The sequence below is a fragment of the Hibiscus syriacus genome, unplaced genomic scaffold, assembly GCF_006381635.1.
Source record: "Hibiscus syriacus cultivar Baekdansim isolate YM2019G1 unplaced genomic scaffold, ASM638163v2 tig00111463_pilon, whole genome shotgun sequence".
In the NCBI taxonomy this organism is placed as follows: Eukaryota; Viridiplantae; Streptophyta; class Magnoliopsida; order Malvales; family Malvaceae; genus Hibiscus; species Hibiscus syriacus.
The window spans coordinates 783,508-800,700 of record NW_024063098.1 but is presented as its reverse complement, the minus strand read 5'-3'; the positions used below and the strand labels follow the sequence as shown (position 1 = coordinate 800,700).

The window sequence follows — 17,193 nt, the reverse complement described above, 5'->3', positions numbered from 1 at the left end:
ACTGGTAACCATAACAATAATGAGATTGAAGATAATGCTACCATGTTAGAAGGAATTAATGGTGTTCAACTTGAATGGTACAATTGCTGTATTTCTTCGACAAGAACTGATGTATGGTAATTCTACCTTCTCGTTTGATTGTGGATCTAGGAAGGAAGCAAAACCACCTGCACAAGTGAATGGCTCAAAAAGAGAGGGTTAAGGGTGGTGGACGTATGGTGAATAGGTGGGCTGTTTAAAATGAGAGATGGAAGCGGAAGATGATTGAAATGGTTATGGTTATGGCGATGAAACAAAAGAATGGTTGTGAGGATAGTATCTTGAAGAACGCTCAAAGAAGAACCAATGCTATAGAGAGCAAAGACCCAATCTTTATATTGTTTCTTCAAGGGGTGGTGATAAGTACTTTAACCCACTAGTTATATGAATTAGGAACCAGAAGTATCAAGATGAAAGAAGAGGGTTGACGCCACAAGTATAAATTATACTTGATAAGTCGATAAAAAGTCACCAGGACTTAAGGAAGAGAATAATCTCACTTTGATTAATAAAAATGGTCTTCTCAGTTCCTCAGCTACTCTCCCAGCTAATTCCAGCTACCTCTAGTCCACTTTTCAGCAATTTGGTCTAAAGCTCTCCTCCAGCTAAGTTCAGCTACATGCTAGCTCCTCCAGCTAAGTTGAAGCTTCTTATGTGATGAAATGAGCTGCCATAATGTTCACGAGCTAGTGTGAGCTGCTATGCTTGTCCTTTTAGCTAACCAAGCTACCATAATATGCCTTGCTTTGTGTTTCACCTATAGGAATCACCAAACAAATAAAATAAGTAATGTGTGAGCTTATTTAAGGTAAAATGCATGCTGCCGTGAGCTGTTTGAGTGATATAAGCTATGAATGCATGTCATGAGCTAAGTACATAATGATATAACATATGTAAGCTAGTGTGTAAGACCTAGGAGCTAAAATGAATGCATATGAGCTAACAAATGAATGATTAAGCATGCTGCCATTTCATGAATGTATTGAATCATGCTTAAATGGATGTAAGATTAATTTTACATACTTATAACATTGTGTATCAATCATAAAGATCTGGGTATATGTTTTATGCATGAATATCATATAACATGGTATTTATAAATGATAAATGTAAACATGTAATAATAATATCCTACGAAATGATATGTAATCATAGCATATATTTGAATGATATGAAAGACTTGATCAACTAAGCATATGATGGAAATAATAATATGATAACTTATACTAACATGTGAATGCATGCTTATGATAGAATAGAATGTATAAATGATATAATATAAGATAGGGTAAGAAAGAACTCCCTTAGAAACATCAATAAAGAGCATCCATGGTGTGTTCAAGTCATGGAGAAAATTGGAGCTAGTTTGGATCGTATCATCCTCCCCTTCTTTTAGGCGATTTGTCCTCAAATCAAAGTAGTTTCTCATTGAATACCTTCTTGATGTAGGAAGGATTGAATCCTTATGTTTTCCTCCAATAGATGATTCACACGATATGTTCAACCTCTTGGCTTCAAATCTGGTAACTTCACATCCTTTGATGGGAGGACACAATGTTTGGGAATCATCACATGTCCTTTGAACAGGAGAGACATAGCCCTTCACGAACCAACTTGATCCCTTTCCTTTATTCTTTGAATCATCACAATGCTTGGAAAGGACCTCTATATCTTCAATTCCTCCTTTTAATTCACCATGGTTGTTGGTGAAAAGGTTTGTCTCTTGGTTGGAGTTATCATGTCGCTTGGTGAAGATAAGTGTTCTTTGAATGACTTTTTAGGGTTGATTTAAATCATCGTGTCCTTTCACCATTGTGCCTCTCCAAATGATTGCCTTGAGGGTTGGTATGATTTCTTCACCATAAGGATGAAACAAGTTGCTGCAAAATAAATCAAAGTTAGTAAATGAAAAATTATTAACAAGATGAATGGAAATAGCAAACCAGGGTGGATGTTTAATGGGCATTGGTTGCTTAATGATGTAAAACTCCATTGGCTACTGAATTCCCTTCAATGTAAGCAATGTATTTGGATCCTGAATAATCTCAACTTTTGGTACTTCAATTGGCACATTCTTTTGAATTTTAAGAGCTACATCTTTTGAAATGTCAAAGGACATGTCTTGTAGATCACTAAAAGTTACGTCTATTGATTCTTCAAAAGACATGTTTCTTGAATTTTCTACTTGAAAATATATGTCTCTTTGAATATCCTACAAGGAAAAAAAAGTAGAAGAAGATTTGTTAGGTAAAATTTGTCCTTCACTCTGTTTCTCTTCTCTACACTCATCCTTTTCAAATATGCCATTTTCAGTTTGCTCTACAACTTGCAAAACATCCTTTTCAACTTCAACAGATTCATTTCCAATTCTTCTTGTCTCCTCAAAACATTATTCTTCAATACTTTTCTTCATGGCCTTCGTTTTCTCCCATTCTTCTATGCGTGACTTAAGGGTCACTTGACATTCATGAACTTGACTGGGAAGCAAGGGTGCCAATATGATTTTCTTTCCTTGATGTTAGAAAGAATACTTGTTTGAAAATCCATCATGGGTAGCCTTCTTGTCAAACTGCCAAGGACGTCCTAGTATTAGGTGGCTTGCACTCATGGGCACCATATCACAAAGAACTTCATCATTGTATCTTCCAATTGAAAAAGGTACAACAACTTGCTTGGTTACCTTGGCTTCTCCCACATCGTTGAGCCACTGAAGTTTATAAGGATGAGGATGTTTGGAAGTCTTGAGACCCAAATTTTCCACCATGTGAGTACTTGCTACGTTTGTACAACTTCCTCCATCAATGATCACCACGCAAATTTTATCTCCCACGTGACATTTGGTATGGAAGATGTTCTCTCTTTGTTCATCCTCTTGACTTTGAATGTTCAAAGTCCTTTTGACTACAAAGATGTTGGATGGAAGAGACATGTTAGCAAATAAGGAAAAAAATGAAATGTGTGTAGGACCTTACCAGAATGTACTCTCACAAAGCCTCACGAGTCACTCCAAGGAAACTTGATGTCACTCAATCCGCTAGTGTTTGCACTCTAGGACTTTAATGGCTTTTACTTGTCCTCTTCTGATCTCACACACGCTCCAGCCTTTTTCCTCTCGATTCTCTTCCTTAAGTCCTGGTGACTTTTTATCGACTTATCAAGTATAATTTATACTTGTGGCGTCAACCCTCTTCTTTCATCTTGATACTTCTGGTTCCTAGTTCATATAACTAGTGGGTCAAAGTACTTATCACCACCCCTTGAAGAAACAATATAAAGATTGGGTCTTTGCTCTCTATAGCATTGGTTCTTCTTTGAGCGTTCTTCAAGATACTATCCTCACAACCATCATTTTGTTTCATCGCCATAACCATAACCATTTCAATCATCTTACGCTTCCATATCTCATTTTAAACAGCCCACCTATTCACCATACGTATTGGAGTGACTCGTGAGGCTTTGTGAGAGTACATTCTGGTAAGGTCCTATACATATTTGGGCAAAATAAGGGTTAAGGGTGGTGGACGTATGGTGAATAGGTAGGCTGTTTAAAATAATAGATGGAAGCGGAAGATGATTGAAATGGTTATGGTTATGGTTATGGCGATGAAACAAAAGGATGGTTGTGAGGATAGTATCTTGAAGAACGCTCAAAGAAGAACCAATGCTATAGAGAGCAAAGACCCAATCTTTATATTGTTTCTTCAAGGGGTGGTGATAAGTACTTTAACCCACTAGTTATATGAACTAGGAACCAGAAGTATCAAGATGAAAGAAGAGGGTTGACGCCACAAGTATAAATTATACTTGATAAGTCGATAAAAAGTCACCAGGACTTAAGGAAGAGAATAATCTCACTTTGATTAATAAAAATGGTCTTCTCAGTTCCTCAGCTACTCTCCCAGCTACTTCCAGCTACCTCTAGTCCACTTTTCAGCAATTTGGTCTAAAGCTCTCCTCCAGCTAAGTTCAGCTACATGCTAGCTCCTCCAGCTAAGTTGAAGCCTTTTATGTGATGAAATGAGCTGCCATAATGTTCACGAGCTAGTGTGAGCTGCTATGCTTGTCCTTTTAGCTAACCAAGCTACCATAATATGCCTTGCTTTGTGTTTCACCTATAGGAATCACCAAACAAATAAAATAAGTAATGTGTGAGCTTATTTAAGGTAAAATACATGCTGCCGTGAGGTGTTTGAGTGATATAAGCTATGAATGCATGTCATGAGCTAAGTACATAATGATATAACATATGTAAGCTAGTGTGTAAGACCTATGAGCTAAAAAGAATGAATATGAGCTAACAAATGAATGATTAAGCATGCTGTCATTTCATGAATGTATTGAATCATGCTTAAATGGATGTAAGATTAATCTAACATACTTATAACATTGTGTATCAATCATAAAGATCTGGGTATATGTTTTATGCATGAATATCATATAACATGGTATTCATAAATGATAAATGTAAACATGTAATAATAATATCCTACGAAATGATATGTAATCATAGCATATATTTGAATGATATGAAAGACTTGATCAACTAAGCATAGGATGGAAATAATAATATGATAACTTATACTAACATGTGAATGCATGCTTATGATAGAATAGAATGTATAAATGATATAATATAAGATAGGGTAAGAAAGAACTCCCTTAGAAACAGCAATAAAGAGCATCCATGGTGTGTTCAAGTCATGGAGAAAATTGGAGCTAGTTTGGATCGTATCAAGAACAATAATGAACTTAAATTCAATAGCTAAGTTAACCATATTGAGAAGAGGATATGCGGGTGCAAATTATCATCTGTTTTATCATATGGCTGTTTGCTTCTTCAATCAAATGTATTTGATTGTGTTGTACTTTTTTCTATTCCTTCTTGCTTGTAGTAAATCAGGGATTAGGAATGTAGATAAGCTTGAAGAGCTGGTAAGGGAGGAAAGATTACCGGAAGCTGATCATTGTGTGGTTGAAAAAGTGGTATTGGACCAAAATGACCAAAATCAAAAGCTGGCCAGTATTGAGTCCGTGATGTACTCTCTTTAGAGAATTATCTATTGCATGAAATCTGTGCATCCATGTTTGTTTACTTAGTTGTGTCATTTGTAGCACTGGTATCTGATATACTGCAGGATATGTCAATCTGATAATCTGTTGTTGACACCCAGTGAAGTGGGTACTGTCGATGGAGCTAAGCTAATTCGGAAAAGAAAGGAACACTTTGAAGACAATGATACCAAAGGGGATGAGGTCTCGAAAAATGGTTCGAATTTAAATCCCGTTATCGAGGATGTACTTATGGAGGATAAGGAAACCCAAAATCATGTTAATGATAAGTAGGTGTTTCTCCTTTTTCCTCAATTTCAGTCTTAAATGTGTGATGTTCACATTGTTTTCTTTTCTTGAAGTCATTCTAAGAAGAGGAAAAAGAAGAAAAGGTGCAAGGATGAGGGAGAGGAGGATGGTACGAAGATGGAACCACCAGCCCCTGAAAAGGAGCAATCTGTTGGCTTGAATGACAAGAATAGTAATGACCGGGAAATTCAGCTGTCGAATATGATTGAAGAGTTGGAAAAGGGAAAACCAAATGGGAAAATAGCTTCTCTTGGTAAAAAGGCATGTAGTATTTTATCCCTGGGGTTTCATTGGATGAAAGGAATTGTTATTTTTCCCCTTTGGTGCTAAATTATTCACAAAGTTTTGTTGCTATCAGGTCCATGTCCATTACACCGTAAAGTTGAAGGACAGGGGGGAAGTAATTGATTCAAGTGCTGACAAAGGTCACTTAACGTTCCGACTAGGTAACATCTTGTTCTTTAATCATGCTCTGTAAATATATTGTTGTGTGTTCAATGTTTAGTTTTGATCAAATTAGATTCTTCTGCAAATATGTTTGGTTTTAAACTTTTTGAGTTGGAGTTGTATCTTTGTTGCTATCACAGTTGAGGGACAAGTTCAAGAGACATGGAAGGTTGGCATTGATGGTATGAACTTTTTTGTCTTTTGAAGTTGCTTATCACTAAGTTATTGGGGTTTGAATTATATATGTAATGATTTAAATAATGATGATTGGTAGGCATGCAAGTTGGTGGCAAACGTAGACTCACAGTTCCACCATGGGTGAGGTATGTGAAAATACTACTCCATGCTAGTTTGTGTATTTTTGTATGGCTCTTGAGTTTGGATTGGTTTGTGTTGCAGTACAAAGGAAGGAAGAGGTGAGAAAATTCCACCAAACTCGTGGCTGGTTTTTGAAGTTGAATTGGTTAAAGTCAGGTAATCGGTTGGCTTCATACGCCAGTTTTGTTGAGGCATTCATACACCATGCCGAGTAAATGACCTTTTGGAGATCACATCTGAGTTTTAACTTTTTGGTTTTGGGCTTGGATTTTATATTGCGTTGCTTAGAAATGGTTTAAACAGTTCGGATCAATAAAAAGAAGTTTGAAATTCATTATGTTTAATATTTTAACCTGTATCCTACTAGTTGACATGGGTACATTCAATTCAGTAGGTTAATCAAACATGCCATCCGTTACCATAAGTAAGCAAACTTGTTATAATTGTGTAATTGACAAAGAATCATATTCATAGGTAATTAGTTAAGTACAAATTAAGTGATTTCGGATGTTTGTTATATTTAAAGATTTGGGTTTACGCCTTAGACTTGTAAAGATATTTGAGTGTTTAAATGATTGGAAAATTTTTGAACAAATACTATTTCATAATTATCACATATTAATACAAAAAATAATTAATTAACGAGTTTCTAAACACTCTACAAGATGTAACAAACAGGGCACTTATTTTCTTAAAGGTGTCATGTATCCTGCTTTAGTAGAATCTTCATTTTTGTCGTGCAATTGAACTTCAGAATTCGAGTAAATGAGGCAATGCGGAACTTTGGATTTGAACCGATCAACATTCATGATAGCAATGACCCTTTCTTTCTTTCTTTTTTCCCAGTTTTGATTCATTATTTTGATTTAATGAAGTTCAATTTTGCCATTCATTGAATATTATGTTAGCAAATTATATACATATATAAAACTATTTATCGTAATTTTAATATTTTTATTTGTTTATTAAATTTTCAATAATAATATAAGCGGTTAATTTTCATTTTTACCCACCCATTTATTTTGGAAATATTTTATTAGTTTAATATTTTTCTTATGATAATGATAAATATAAATTATATTGATTCATTTTTAATATAAATTATATATTTTATTTAATTAATATAAATAATATTTTTATTAATATTATTTAACATAGTTTGAAGATTTTTGTAACAATATTTCAAAATATGAACGAAGATTCAAGTATTATAGAGTATTATTTATGGATTTCCTCTTTTGATTTTTTTTGTTTTGTTTTAAGGTTTTTTTTAAATCTCATATTTTTTTCATAGTTTAACTTATTTTTTGGTTGCTTAATTTTTAAGTTTTTTTTTTATGTTTTGTTTGTTTGTTTGGTTAGTAAGAAAAAGGAAGAAATGGAGAGAAAATAAATGAATAGGTGAGAAAATAACTGAAATCTGGAATTGATTGGGTCATGTCAAGTTAAATTGGTTTTTAGTTTAAATTTTGGGTTGGGGTCGGATCAGGTTTAATACCCCAAATTTTGGTTAGTGACCAAAATGTAAATTTTGAAAATTTGATAGCCAAAGTATAAACTTTGGAAAAGTTTAGGGACCAAAAATGTAATTTTTAAAAATTATATATTTTGGCCCATAAATAAATAGTTTACTCTGAAATTAAAGTTTTCATGGAATCTAAATTTTGATTCGATATTTATATTAAAAGAGATAAAGTAGTAAATTTCGATAGGAATTCAGATAATAGGATCAAATTAGAATTTCGAGAAATTTTGAAGGATGTTAGAAAAAGGTTGGAAATATTATTTCCATGAACAGTGAAATTTAACATGGATTAGTGGAACTAAAGTTCATTTTCCATATTAAGCCAAAATCATGAAATTTGGAGACTAAATTGCAATATTCAAAAATTGCATGGGCAAAGGTCGAAAGTCAATTTGTGTTGGTTTATGTTTGACTTTAGAATATTAAAATGGAAGATAACGTATTGACATGGTTGAAATTATTAAGTTTCATTAATGGCAAAATGGTAAACTAGTTTTAAATGAATTTTAAATTTATTTAATTATTATAAAGCCATGTGTATTGTGATAATTTTGTGGAAAATTCAATAAAATAGCCATCTTCATCTTCTCCAAACTGTGGACACCATTGCTAGGTAAGGGAGGTTATTCAATTTGATTTTTAAATTTATTCGACTGATTTTTGGGTTAAGCTTGATAGAGAATTAATCTCCTTGAAATTAAGCTATTAGATAGAGAATTAATCTCCTTGAAATTATCTATCATTTGGTATAATTATTTCATGGAAAACATGCTTTGATGATGAAATTCATGATTAGGGTTCATGAAGAACATGTTGAATTTTGAAGAATTAAAGGATGATTTTTATGCTATTAGTGTTGTAGATTAATTTCCAATCATGTGTGGTGATTAAAATTGTCTAAAAGTACATATATAAGATTCGACCATAGCTAGGGTTCATGGAGATTGTTGAATTTGGATTGAATTTGATGTTGTGATGATTGGAATTTCATGAATTTGATCATAGGAGCTTGAATTGAAGCTTGAAATTGAATGAAAGTCATGCCCTAATTGCTTAATTAGGATCGACCAAGATAGAATAATTAGGGAAAATTATGCAAAAAAATTTATATGATATAGAATTGATATTAGAACGATTCTACATGCTTTAGAAGTTGATTTGGATCAATTTGGAACATTGTGATAGAAAAAGGGCCATTTTGCAAGTTTTGGAAATTATAGGACATTGAAGTATAAATGCTCAATTATGGGTGTTCATTTCTGGAATTTAATGTTTAAATGCTAAATTTGAAGTTAGAATATTGTTTTGGATCAAATTGAAAATTTTGGGAAAGTTTTGTGGCTAGCTCGAAAGTATTGAATAGTTTTGGGTTGCATAATAAGTTTGCAAATATTAAAGTATTAGATTGAAAATATTATTTCAATTCTGGAAATTTTAGTATTGGATTTGAATTGAATAAAATGGTGAAGGACCATTTTAAGGTAATTGGAAAAGTTAGTATGAATTCTAAAATAATTTATAAATGGTGACTAAATTGTAAGGTTTATAAAATTGAGTGATTTGATGATGAAAATGAATATATAAGGAATTGAAGCGTCATTTTGGAAAGTGTTGGAGTTGTTATGAAATAGTGAAGAGATATTATATCAAATAAGTATTGAATTATATTTTATGAATTTAATTATTGGATTTTGATTGTGTTAGTATAACACTAGCATATACATTGACTATTGTATTTTATGCATGATTTTATTTAGACTACGATAAGTCTTGAGATTGAATCGAGTCGGAAGCGAAACATCATGTACAAGATTAAAAATAATATCATTGTAGAGGTTCGATAGCGAGGCAAAGGTGAGTGCATTTTTTTTATTTATTTATACTGATTGAGAAAGACTTGCGATAAGTCAACCTCAGATGGCTTTTAAAGAAAGGTTTGAATCAAATTATGAAATATTTCTATAATTTTTACTGAATTGATTTATGATTTACTTTGGGTATGAATTACACAATATGTTTTATATGATACTTTTTGAAAGGGTATTTGAATAATTTCCCTAAAATGATTTTTGGGCATGAACTGCCCAAAGTATTTTATATGATATATGTATTCTAATTATGAATGATTTTGGGTATCAACTACTCAATTAATACATGCATCACAAGGCTCACATCAAAGGAATAAGTAATAACTCTTCCAAATAATCCATTTGTCCAAGCCTTGGAAAAGAAGACCAAAATAGCATCATACTTGCGATGTTTTTTTGAATGAGATCCTAATCTTATTTGGTCAAGATGTCTTCTGATTCTTATCTTTCCAACGTTCTTCAATCACATAAATCCGATATCGGGAACTCAAGATACATTCATTTTAGTGAAGACAGCGCATGTAGAAATTCCTATACGAGACTAATACGTGATTTTGTAAATATTACGAATTTACAATATTTATATTGATTATTTGTAATATAATTTAATATAGAATGATGCATTATATTTTAGGATTATATTTACTATTTTATTAGGAATTAAGGTTAAGTTAAAACTTTATTTTTAGTTATTATTATTTTATTAGGAATTAGAGTTAAGACATGTTTAGTTTGTTATTATTTTTAGTTATTTAGGACCTTTAGAACTCATCCCCTATATAAAGGAGACTTCATTCAACTTTGTAAAACAAATTTCTTTGATTAATAATACTACAAGAGTTCATTTTTGTAAGTGCTGATTGCCTTGTGCCTTCGAAGCTTCTTCTCCTGGAGTTCTTTCAAGTTCTCCTGAGAGAGATTAGTCTTCACACTCTAATTTGCCTTTTCATCGCGACTAGGAGGGTTGGTTACAGCCATATTATCGAGTTTTCCTTTTCATTATGACTAGGAGGGTTCGATAGGACACTTATCTATCTATTTTCCACAAATCTATCCTCATCCTCATCATCTTTATTGTTAACCTTCACAAGGGAGCCACCTTTTACTATTCATCCCCCTTTGTTCGTCATCAATTCTAGAGCTTTCTAGGTTTGATTCTTCAACAAGAGCAACGTTCATTAATCCGCCACCACTTCCCCTATCAATTGGTATCAGATTTGGGCCGATTCTTGGAAAGAATCAAGCAATCTTGCTTGTTGTTGCACACAAAACCACCAAGGTACCCCAACAGAGCTAGTTCGTAGAAGATTCATCGTTTCAGTTTCTTTTTGTTTAAATTTAATTTAAATTCAAATCATTCTTGTTAGTTTGTTGTTTTTCATAAAAAAGGGCCGAAAAATCAAAAAGCCAAAAAATCAAAAAAAAATTGAAAAATTGAAAAAAAAGTAATTTAAGGATTATTTTCTCCAGATATCATATTCATCCTAATATTAATATGCATCCCAAAATTCAATCCAATCGAAGTTCATTAGAGCCTTCAAATACATCGTTCAAGTTTCATCATCAGATTCGATCTAGAATCTTGTTGAATTTCTTGAAAATTCTACAGGAGAAATTTCATGGTGAAACTTTACATATTGAAACTAAATATATTGAAGATCATTCAAACAAAAAATCAGAAATTTTAGAGATCAATAACATCTTCGAACAAAGCGATCACGAAAAACAAACTGTTTGAGGACTCACCGTTCAACAGAGTCTATTGGATAGTACTGAAGGTATGTGGTTCTGTAAATTTACAGGTGGTTTCTACACACATTGAACGACATTCAAGAAATTTTCCAGAATTTTTGGACATCGGTAAACCCCTCAAAAACGTTGCTCAAGTTGACCAAGCGTTTTTTAGGTTTATGGTTTGGTTCTTTTTCTCTTTGACTCTTAGTGCTTTAGGTTCTTTTGTTTTCCTTTTTATTGTTCTTTAACATTATCTAACACATTATCTTCCTTGTGTTAGTAGGACTAAAGAGTTTGCATACTTCTTCCTTCTTTGCATTCTCATTAGGTGTGTACACATTTAGTCATTTCTTGCAATTCTGTTTTGATCACCCACCTGCACGTTGTTTATTTTAAAGTCATACCTTATTACGTTTTGATTATATTTTGATCACTTACCATAAAATTAACGAACAATGACGTGTAACAATAAGATAATACAATACCATCTTTGAAAAAAATAAAAAAGAATTGTCACTCACCAATTTTATTTATTTTTAACGATGTATAACCAAAACAGAACCAAAAACTTAACGTTATGTATGATTTTGAAATAAAAAAAATTAGGTGATCAAAACAAAATTGTAGGAATAATTGGTGATATGTGGTTTGCGGAGAAGACCATTGCTTTGGGAGGCTGAGATTGCATGGGCAACTGACACTTGGAAAGGTAAGTCTTTTACTCACCACTATCTTGAAGCTTGCTTGGTGTGCTCATATTTACACTTTGTGGGAGGAGCAGAATAGCAGATTTTTTAGGGGCTGCTCTAGAGATGCTGTTGCGTTGATAAGTGCTATAAAGGAAATAGTTGACATTAAATTGAGGGTAGAAATATTAACAGAATTGATAGTGTTAATGTTACTCTTTGTAATCAATGGGGTATTGCTTAAAAGGATGTATGTGTTTTGACTGAAGAGAGATAGTTTTGTATTCAAGTTGATTGTAGCAGATTTATCTACTTCTTTTGAGTAATAAAATGATTTATCCAAAAAACAAAATGTAATTTACCCTAAAATTATTGATGTGACATTTTAAAATAAAAAATATAAATTTAAAAGTCATATTTTATAATGACATTATAGTAGACTTGGATTCAAATTAAAATAAAAAAAATGTTGTTTAATTTTAAAAAAATAAAGATAGATAAATTTAAATTTAAATATAAATATAAAAACATTCATAATTTTAGTGTTTGAATAATACAAAATTATTGTGCTTGGCCTTAATAAATTGATTTTGTTTAAAACTTAGCCATGAATTCAAAAAGAAATTTTAATCTCGAACTGTAAAATTTGACGACGAATGGCACTCTGGCTGATGACCATATATAAAGGAACAAAAGAAAAAAAAAATTTAACTCAGAAACAACAATCTAAAGAAAACCTTTTATGATATATATGGTCATAAAATGTAAAATTTACAATTATCATTCTTATAATAAAGCATTATTTTTAAATTTTAAATATGAATTCTAGTTTAGAGTGTACCCTATCATTACTGAAACACATGTTGATGTATAATAATTTACTCTGAATTCGATTCGAGTGTAAGACTATTCGAAGAAAAAATTGATTCAAATCTAATTAAAAACAGTTGGAATCCGAAACACTTGAAAAAATATTTGAGTCATAATAAGAGATGGGTTAGATATGGATCATGTTAGGATCTAATTCGAAATCAATCCAAATCTATGCTTGATTAGAGTCTAATCCATATTCGAATCCGAAATAAAACATCTAGTATTTTTAAATTTTTTCCTAGTGCCACCGCAGACCATTTACTTAATGATTCAGCTAATAAGTGGAACATTCTCACCTTCACTTGTCCCTAAACAGAGAACCAGTAACAAGATGATAGCTGGAAGCATCTGGCTCACTCAGTTTCCCAGATTTGCTTTCATATTCCTCAACCAGTTCCATCCTTTAATTGTTCAAACAACTCATCATTTAAGAGAAAAGCAAAACCTGGAATGGAAAGATGGTATATTTTCATGCATTAAACCTAAATTTGTATGAACATAAAAGGGTAGTTTCGTCACCAGTAGGCCAAACATTGAAATGGATCATATTGCCGTAAATTTCCTCAACATCTTTTGCAATTGTGTTGTTAGAGCAGTTCCCCTTGCCATGTACCTGATATCAAGAAAACAATTAAATAAATAAAAATTAATTAGAGTTGATTAACAAAATAAAATTATTTAAAAAAAAGGGTGAAAACCTGTTTCAAGTGTCTGATTGTTTCAGTGTCAGATGGAATCCTCTGATAGAATCCAGCACACATCAATATATTGGAACAGACAAAGGGGCCAAAGCCTTTGATTCCCAACAACTTTTGATACAAAGATTGGAAGGCTGTTGGGTCGGAAGATTGTTCGAGTTTGGTGATCTCATCCTCATCAAGTTTCCCATTGGCAAACATTAAAACAAGTCGAAGAATAGGGGCAGCTCTATACCCAATATTGCAGCGTTCTTCTAGATACTGAGCATCAACCCTAGCCCAACATACCAGCTCTTTCCAGGTCGGAAAATTTGCTATACACTCCGACGACCTACACTTTTTTGTTGATCTTTTTCGCTTCGAACGAGCTTTCCCATTATCCAATGCTATTTCTCGCTGAAGATTGCAGAGAGCCTTAGCCATGTCTAATGTCCTTTTCCAGCTTCAGGCATTTTAAACACATCAAAAGTTGAATAACTTCCAAGTGAGGGATGTAACTATAACTAGGATAAAATATTAGGGTAATACATTATCTAACTTCAAAACTATTATAAACCTAATTAAATCATATTTAAACCATAAAAAATATTATTTAATTTATTTAATTTTAAAATTAGGAGAGACCTAACAAATATCCAAAAAAATAATAATTTAATACTCAATTTTAACTATGTTTTTTTAAATATTCTGGGATGATTACTAGGTAGTATATTCATAACTTTCCCAATCTATTAATGGCGTACACACCCTATAGACACCACTACTTAAACCCACGATATCTAAGGAGATCAACATTTTCTTCTATAACTGAGGCTACTTCGTAGATTCTAATTTAAGTAATTTTAAAATTGATTGAATCTTTTGTTTAACATCAACCTGATATGATATTTTTGAAATGAAGAATGAGATTGAAATTGAATATTTGGAGATAAAATTACCAAATTTCAAATATTATGAAGTCAAATATTGTTTAAACCATAATAGACCTAATAAGTATTAAAATAACAAACTAAATCGATGGGACTTAAAAATACAGTTCAACAAGAAAATCTAGAAGGCCAAGAATTAATTTAACAAAATATAAAGCTAACAATATTTATACCAAAAACTATATGACTATTAACAATTAGTTGGCGTAAGCAGAATGATACATTTGATATTATTAAAATCATCTTATGATAAATATTTCAAATAATTAATTTAAACTAATTATTTAATAAATATATATTTAGTGGGTATGCATTTATGTATATGTTTTTATGTGTATTTATAGTAATAAAGGAAATTGAGTATGAGAAGATACGATTAATATGGTTTCCAAAAAATAACATTAGCTAGGGTATTCCTTTTTTTATTTTAAAATTTGAAATTGTGAATGGCTTCTAACTCACCTTTTTTAACCAAAAAAGTAAAATAAAATGGAGTAAAGAATTAAAAGGATATGGGGTAGAAGACATCCAAAAAAACAAACACTAACATCATCACCATTAGAGATTTCATTGTCATCACCTTCTTCATTAGAGATCTCATTGTTTATATTAATGAGAAAAATAACATAATAATATTAAAAATAAAAACATACCCGCAGTTGCAGAGGAGGAGAGACTTGACAGCATCTTCGAAAAAGGAAGGAGAACGAAATATTCGACCGAAACCTCTCTCTTTTGCCAACGAATGCATTGTTTGGAACTCCCTTACATCTCTCTCTTCTTTCTTCGATATTCTTAGCATTCTTCCGACTTTTTTCTGTATACATATATATTATACTTGTTCATTTATATGATGATGATGAAAAAAGAAAAACACATACCAATATAGCTGCTTCATCAGCAGAGGACGAGAGAGAGGCATCAGCTTGTATAACAAGGAAAGATTGGTTGGGAGGGTGTGAGATGGTGACTAAAACGGAGCGATTCGAGTCCGCCAGTCGAAGAGGACGACGAAGCGATTTAGTTGAAGGGATCCAAACATTCGGAGACATCATGAACAAACCATGATTGCACACTGCTTTCTCCATGTCGAAACTGCCTGAACACTCCCCTAGCGCTAGCTTTAATTCCATGCCTATCGAGTTTGTAGGAAAAGAAAAAAAAGATTGTTTTTACTAATAAATTCATTCAAATCCAATGAGAATTCGATATAAAAAATAAAGAAAGTTTACCTTTGATTCAAGTTCTTCGCAGACTCATAAAATTAGGTTTTGCAGCGTTGATTCGTTATATATAACAAATATGTTTGTGATATACGTCAGGGTTTGCATAATTGCTTTGGATTTCTTTTTCTTTTCTTGCTTAAATAATATTTTTATTTAAATTTGTCACATTGACATAATGAGTTCTAATAAAATATAATTTTTATTAGATTTAGTCACGTTAGAGTGAGAAATTCAATAAAAAATATATTTTATTGAAATTCTAATAAAAAATCACTATAATAAATACCGTAAATTCTAAATTAATTTAAATACTTAGATTTTACTTTTAGTAGTTTAGTTTATTTACGTTACAAATTTAAAAATCTAATTTCAATTCTTAAGATTATTAAAATTCTAATGTTAAATTAATTTATTTGATATTTTGAGAAAAATATTAATTACATAGTCATGTAATAATCAAACTAATTTTATAACGAACCTAAATTTAACAAAATAAATTTTTGCGATATTAACAGTTTACCTTAAATTTTAAATTTAAAAAAATAGAAGAAATAAATTCTTGAAATCTAGACAAAATTTATCACCTTATCAAAGGAAATTTAGATATAACATCCCTAAAATTAATTTAATATTTTTTTTACTTCCGTTGATCTAAAAACATTTCTTTTGATATTTAGTCTAAGTTCTAAATCTTTATTTTATTTTATTTTTTGACTGGAAAGAAATGAAACAATCCAGTGAAGCATATTGTCACGTTCTTAGAATTTCAAGTAGCGGAACCATGCAACCTTAGACGCTTTTTGGAAGGCAACGCCTAAGTGAGCCTGAACAAGCTAAGTAAAAAGACTTAGAAAGAAACGTGGAAGCAAACAGATCTTCGAAAGGAAAATGCCCCACACACAAGAACAAGAGAATTTGAGAGAATACTTAGCTTTATTCCTCAAAATTGAAGTGAAAGATGAGGTGAGAGTAAGCCTCTATTTATAATTGAAGCTCCCTACATCCAACGGGTGAAATTAAATACAATCAATGGCTAAGATTAAAAGGAAATCTAGCTAAATCTTTATATTATCTTTATTTTAAATTCAAATAAAATATAAATAAATAAAATATAAATAAATAATAATAAATAAATAAGAAAAGACTTATTTAAATCGGGCTAGCTTCAGCTAAAGTGGCCTAGGATGTTCTTCAGACTCCTTTGGTGGCCTAGGATGGCCTTGGTGGTGTCCTGACTAGTTCAGTCCGCACTTGTCTCGGTCACGGGCTGGCGGTCTGTGACATTCTTCCCCACCGATTCTAGCGACGCCCTCGTCGTACAGCTAGAGTTGTACTGCTCGATCTTATCTTTGAACTGCCAAAGTCCCTTGGCTAATCCCAACTCCCCTCACTGTCGGGCAGTCCCTTCCACTTAACAAAGTATTCATGCCTTGGTCGATGACCGGGTCGTCAGATAAATCTCTCTGCTGGATCTCTCCAACTTCCTTCTTAT

General features: G+C 32.0%; 1 protein-coding gene and 1 long non-coding RNA gene across 2 annotated transcripts; one reads left to right on the top strand and one right to left on the bottom strand.

Moving 5' to 3' along the window:
- Nucleotides 1-5,809: 5,809 nt before the first annotated feature.
- LOC120163572 lies at nt 5,810-6,356 on the top strand. Its single transcript, XR_005519666.1, has 4 exons — nt 5,810-5,843; nt 5,985-6,026; nt 6,119-6,167; nt 6,244-6,356. It is a non-coding gene; the product is annotated as an uncharacterized LOC120163572 (long non-coding RNA).
- Nucleotides 6,357-13,146: 6,790 nt separating this feature from the next.
- Nucleotides 13,147-15,608, bottom strand: LOC120163553. The gene is made up of 5 exons (XM_039173464.1): nt 15,357-15,608; nt 15,129-15,292; nt 13,547-13,988; nt 13,331-13,461; nt 13,147-13,249 (listed from the first exon to the last, which is right to left on the bottom strand). The coding sequence occupies exons 1-5, from the start codon at nt 15,606-15,608 to the stop codon at nt 13,147-13,149; spliced, it is 1,092 nt and encodes a 363-aa protein (XP_039029395.1).
- Nucleotides 15,609-17,193: the final 1,585 nt, after the last annotated feature.

Excerpts from the sequence above, each read along its gene's own strand:
- LOC120163553 (XM_039173464.1), bottom strand. The coding sequence starts at position 15,608 with ATGGAATTAAAGCTAGCGCTAGGGGAGTGTTCAGGCAGTTTCGACATG. Across the intron at positions 15,293-15,356 it reads CTGATGAAGCAGCTATATTG|AAAAAAGTCGGAAGAATGCT; the intron begins GTATGTGTTTTT and ends ATATGTATACAG. Across the intron at positions 13,250-13,330 it reads TTATGTTCATACAAATTTAG|GATGGAACTGGTTGAGGAAT; the intron begins GTTTAATGCATG and ends GAACAATTAAAG.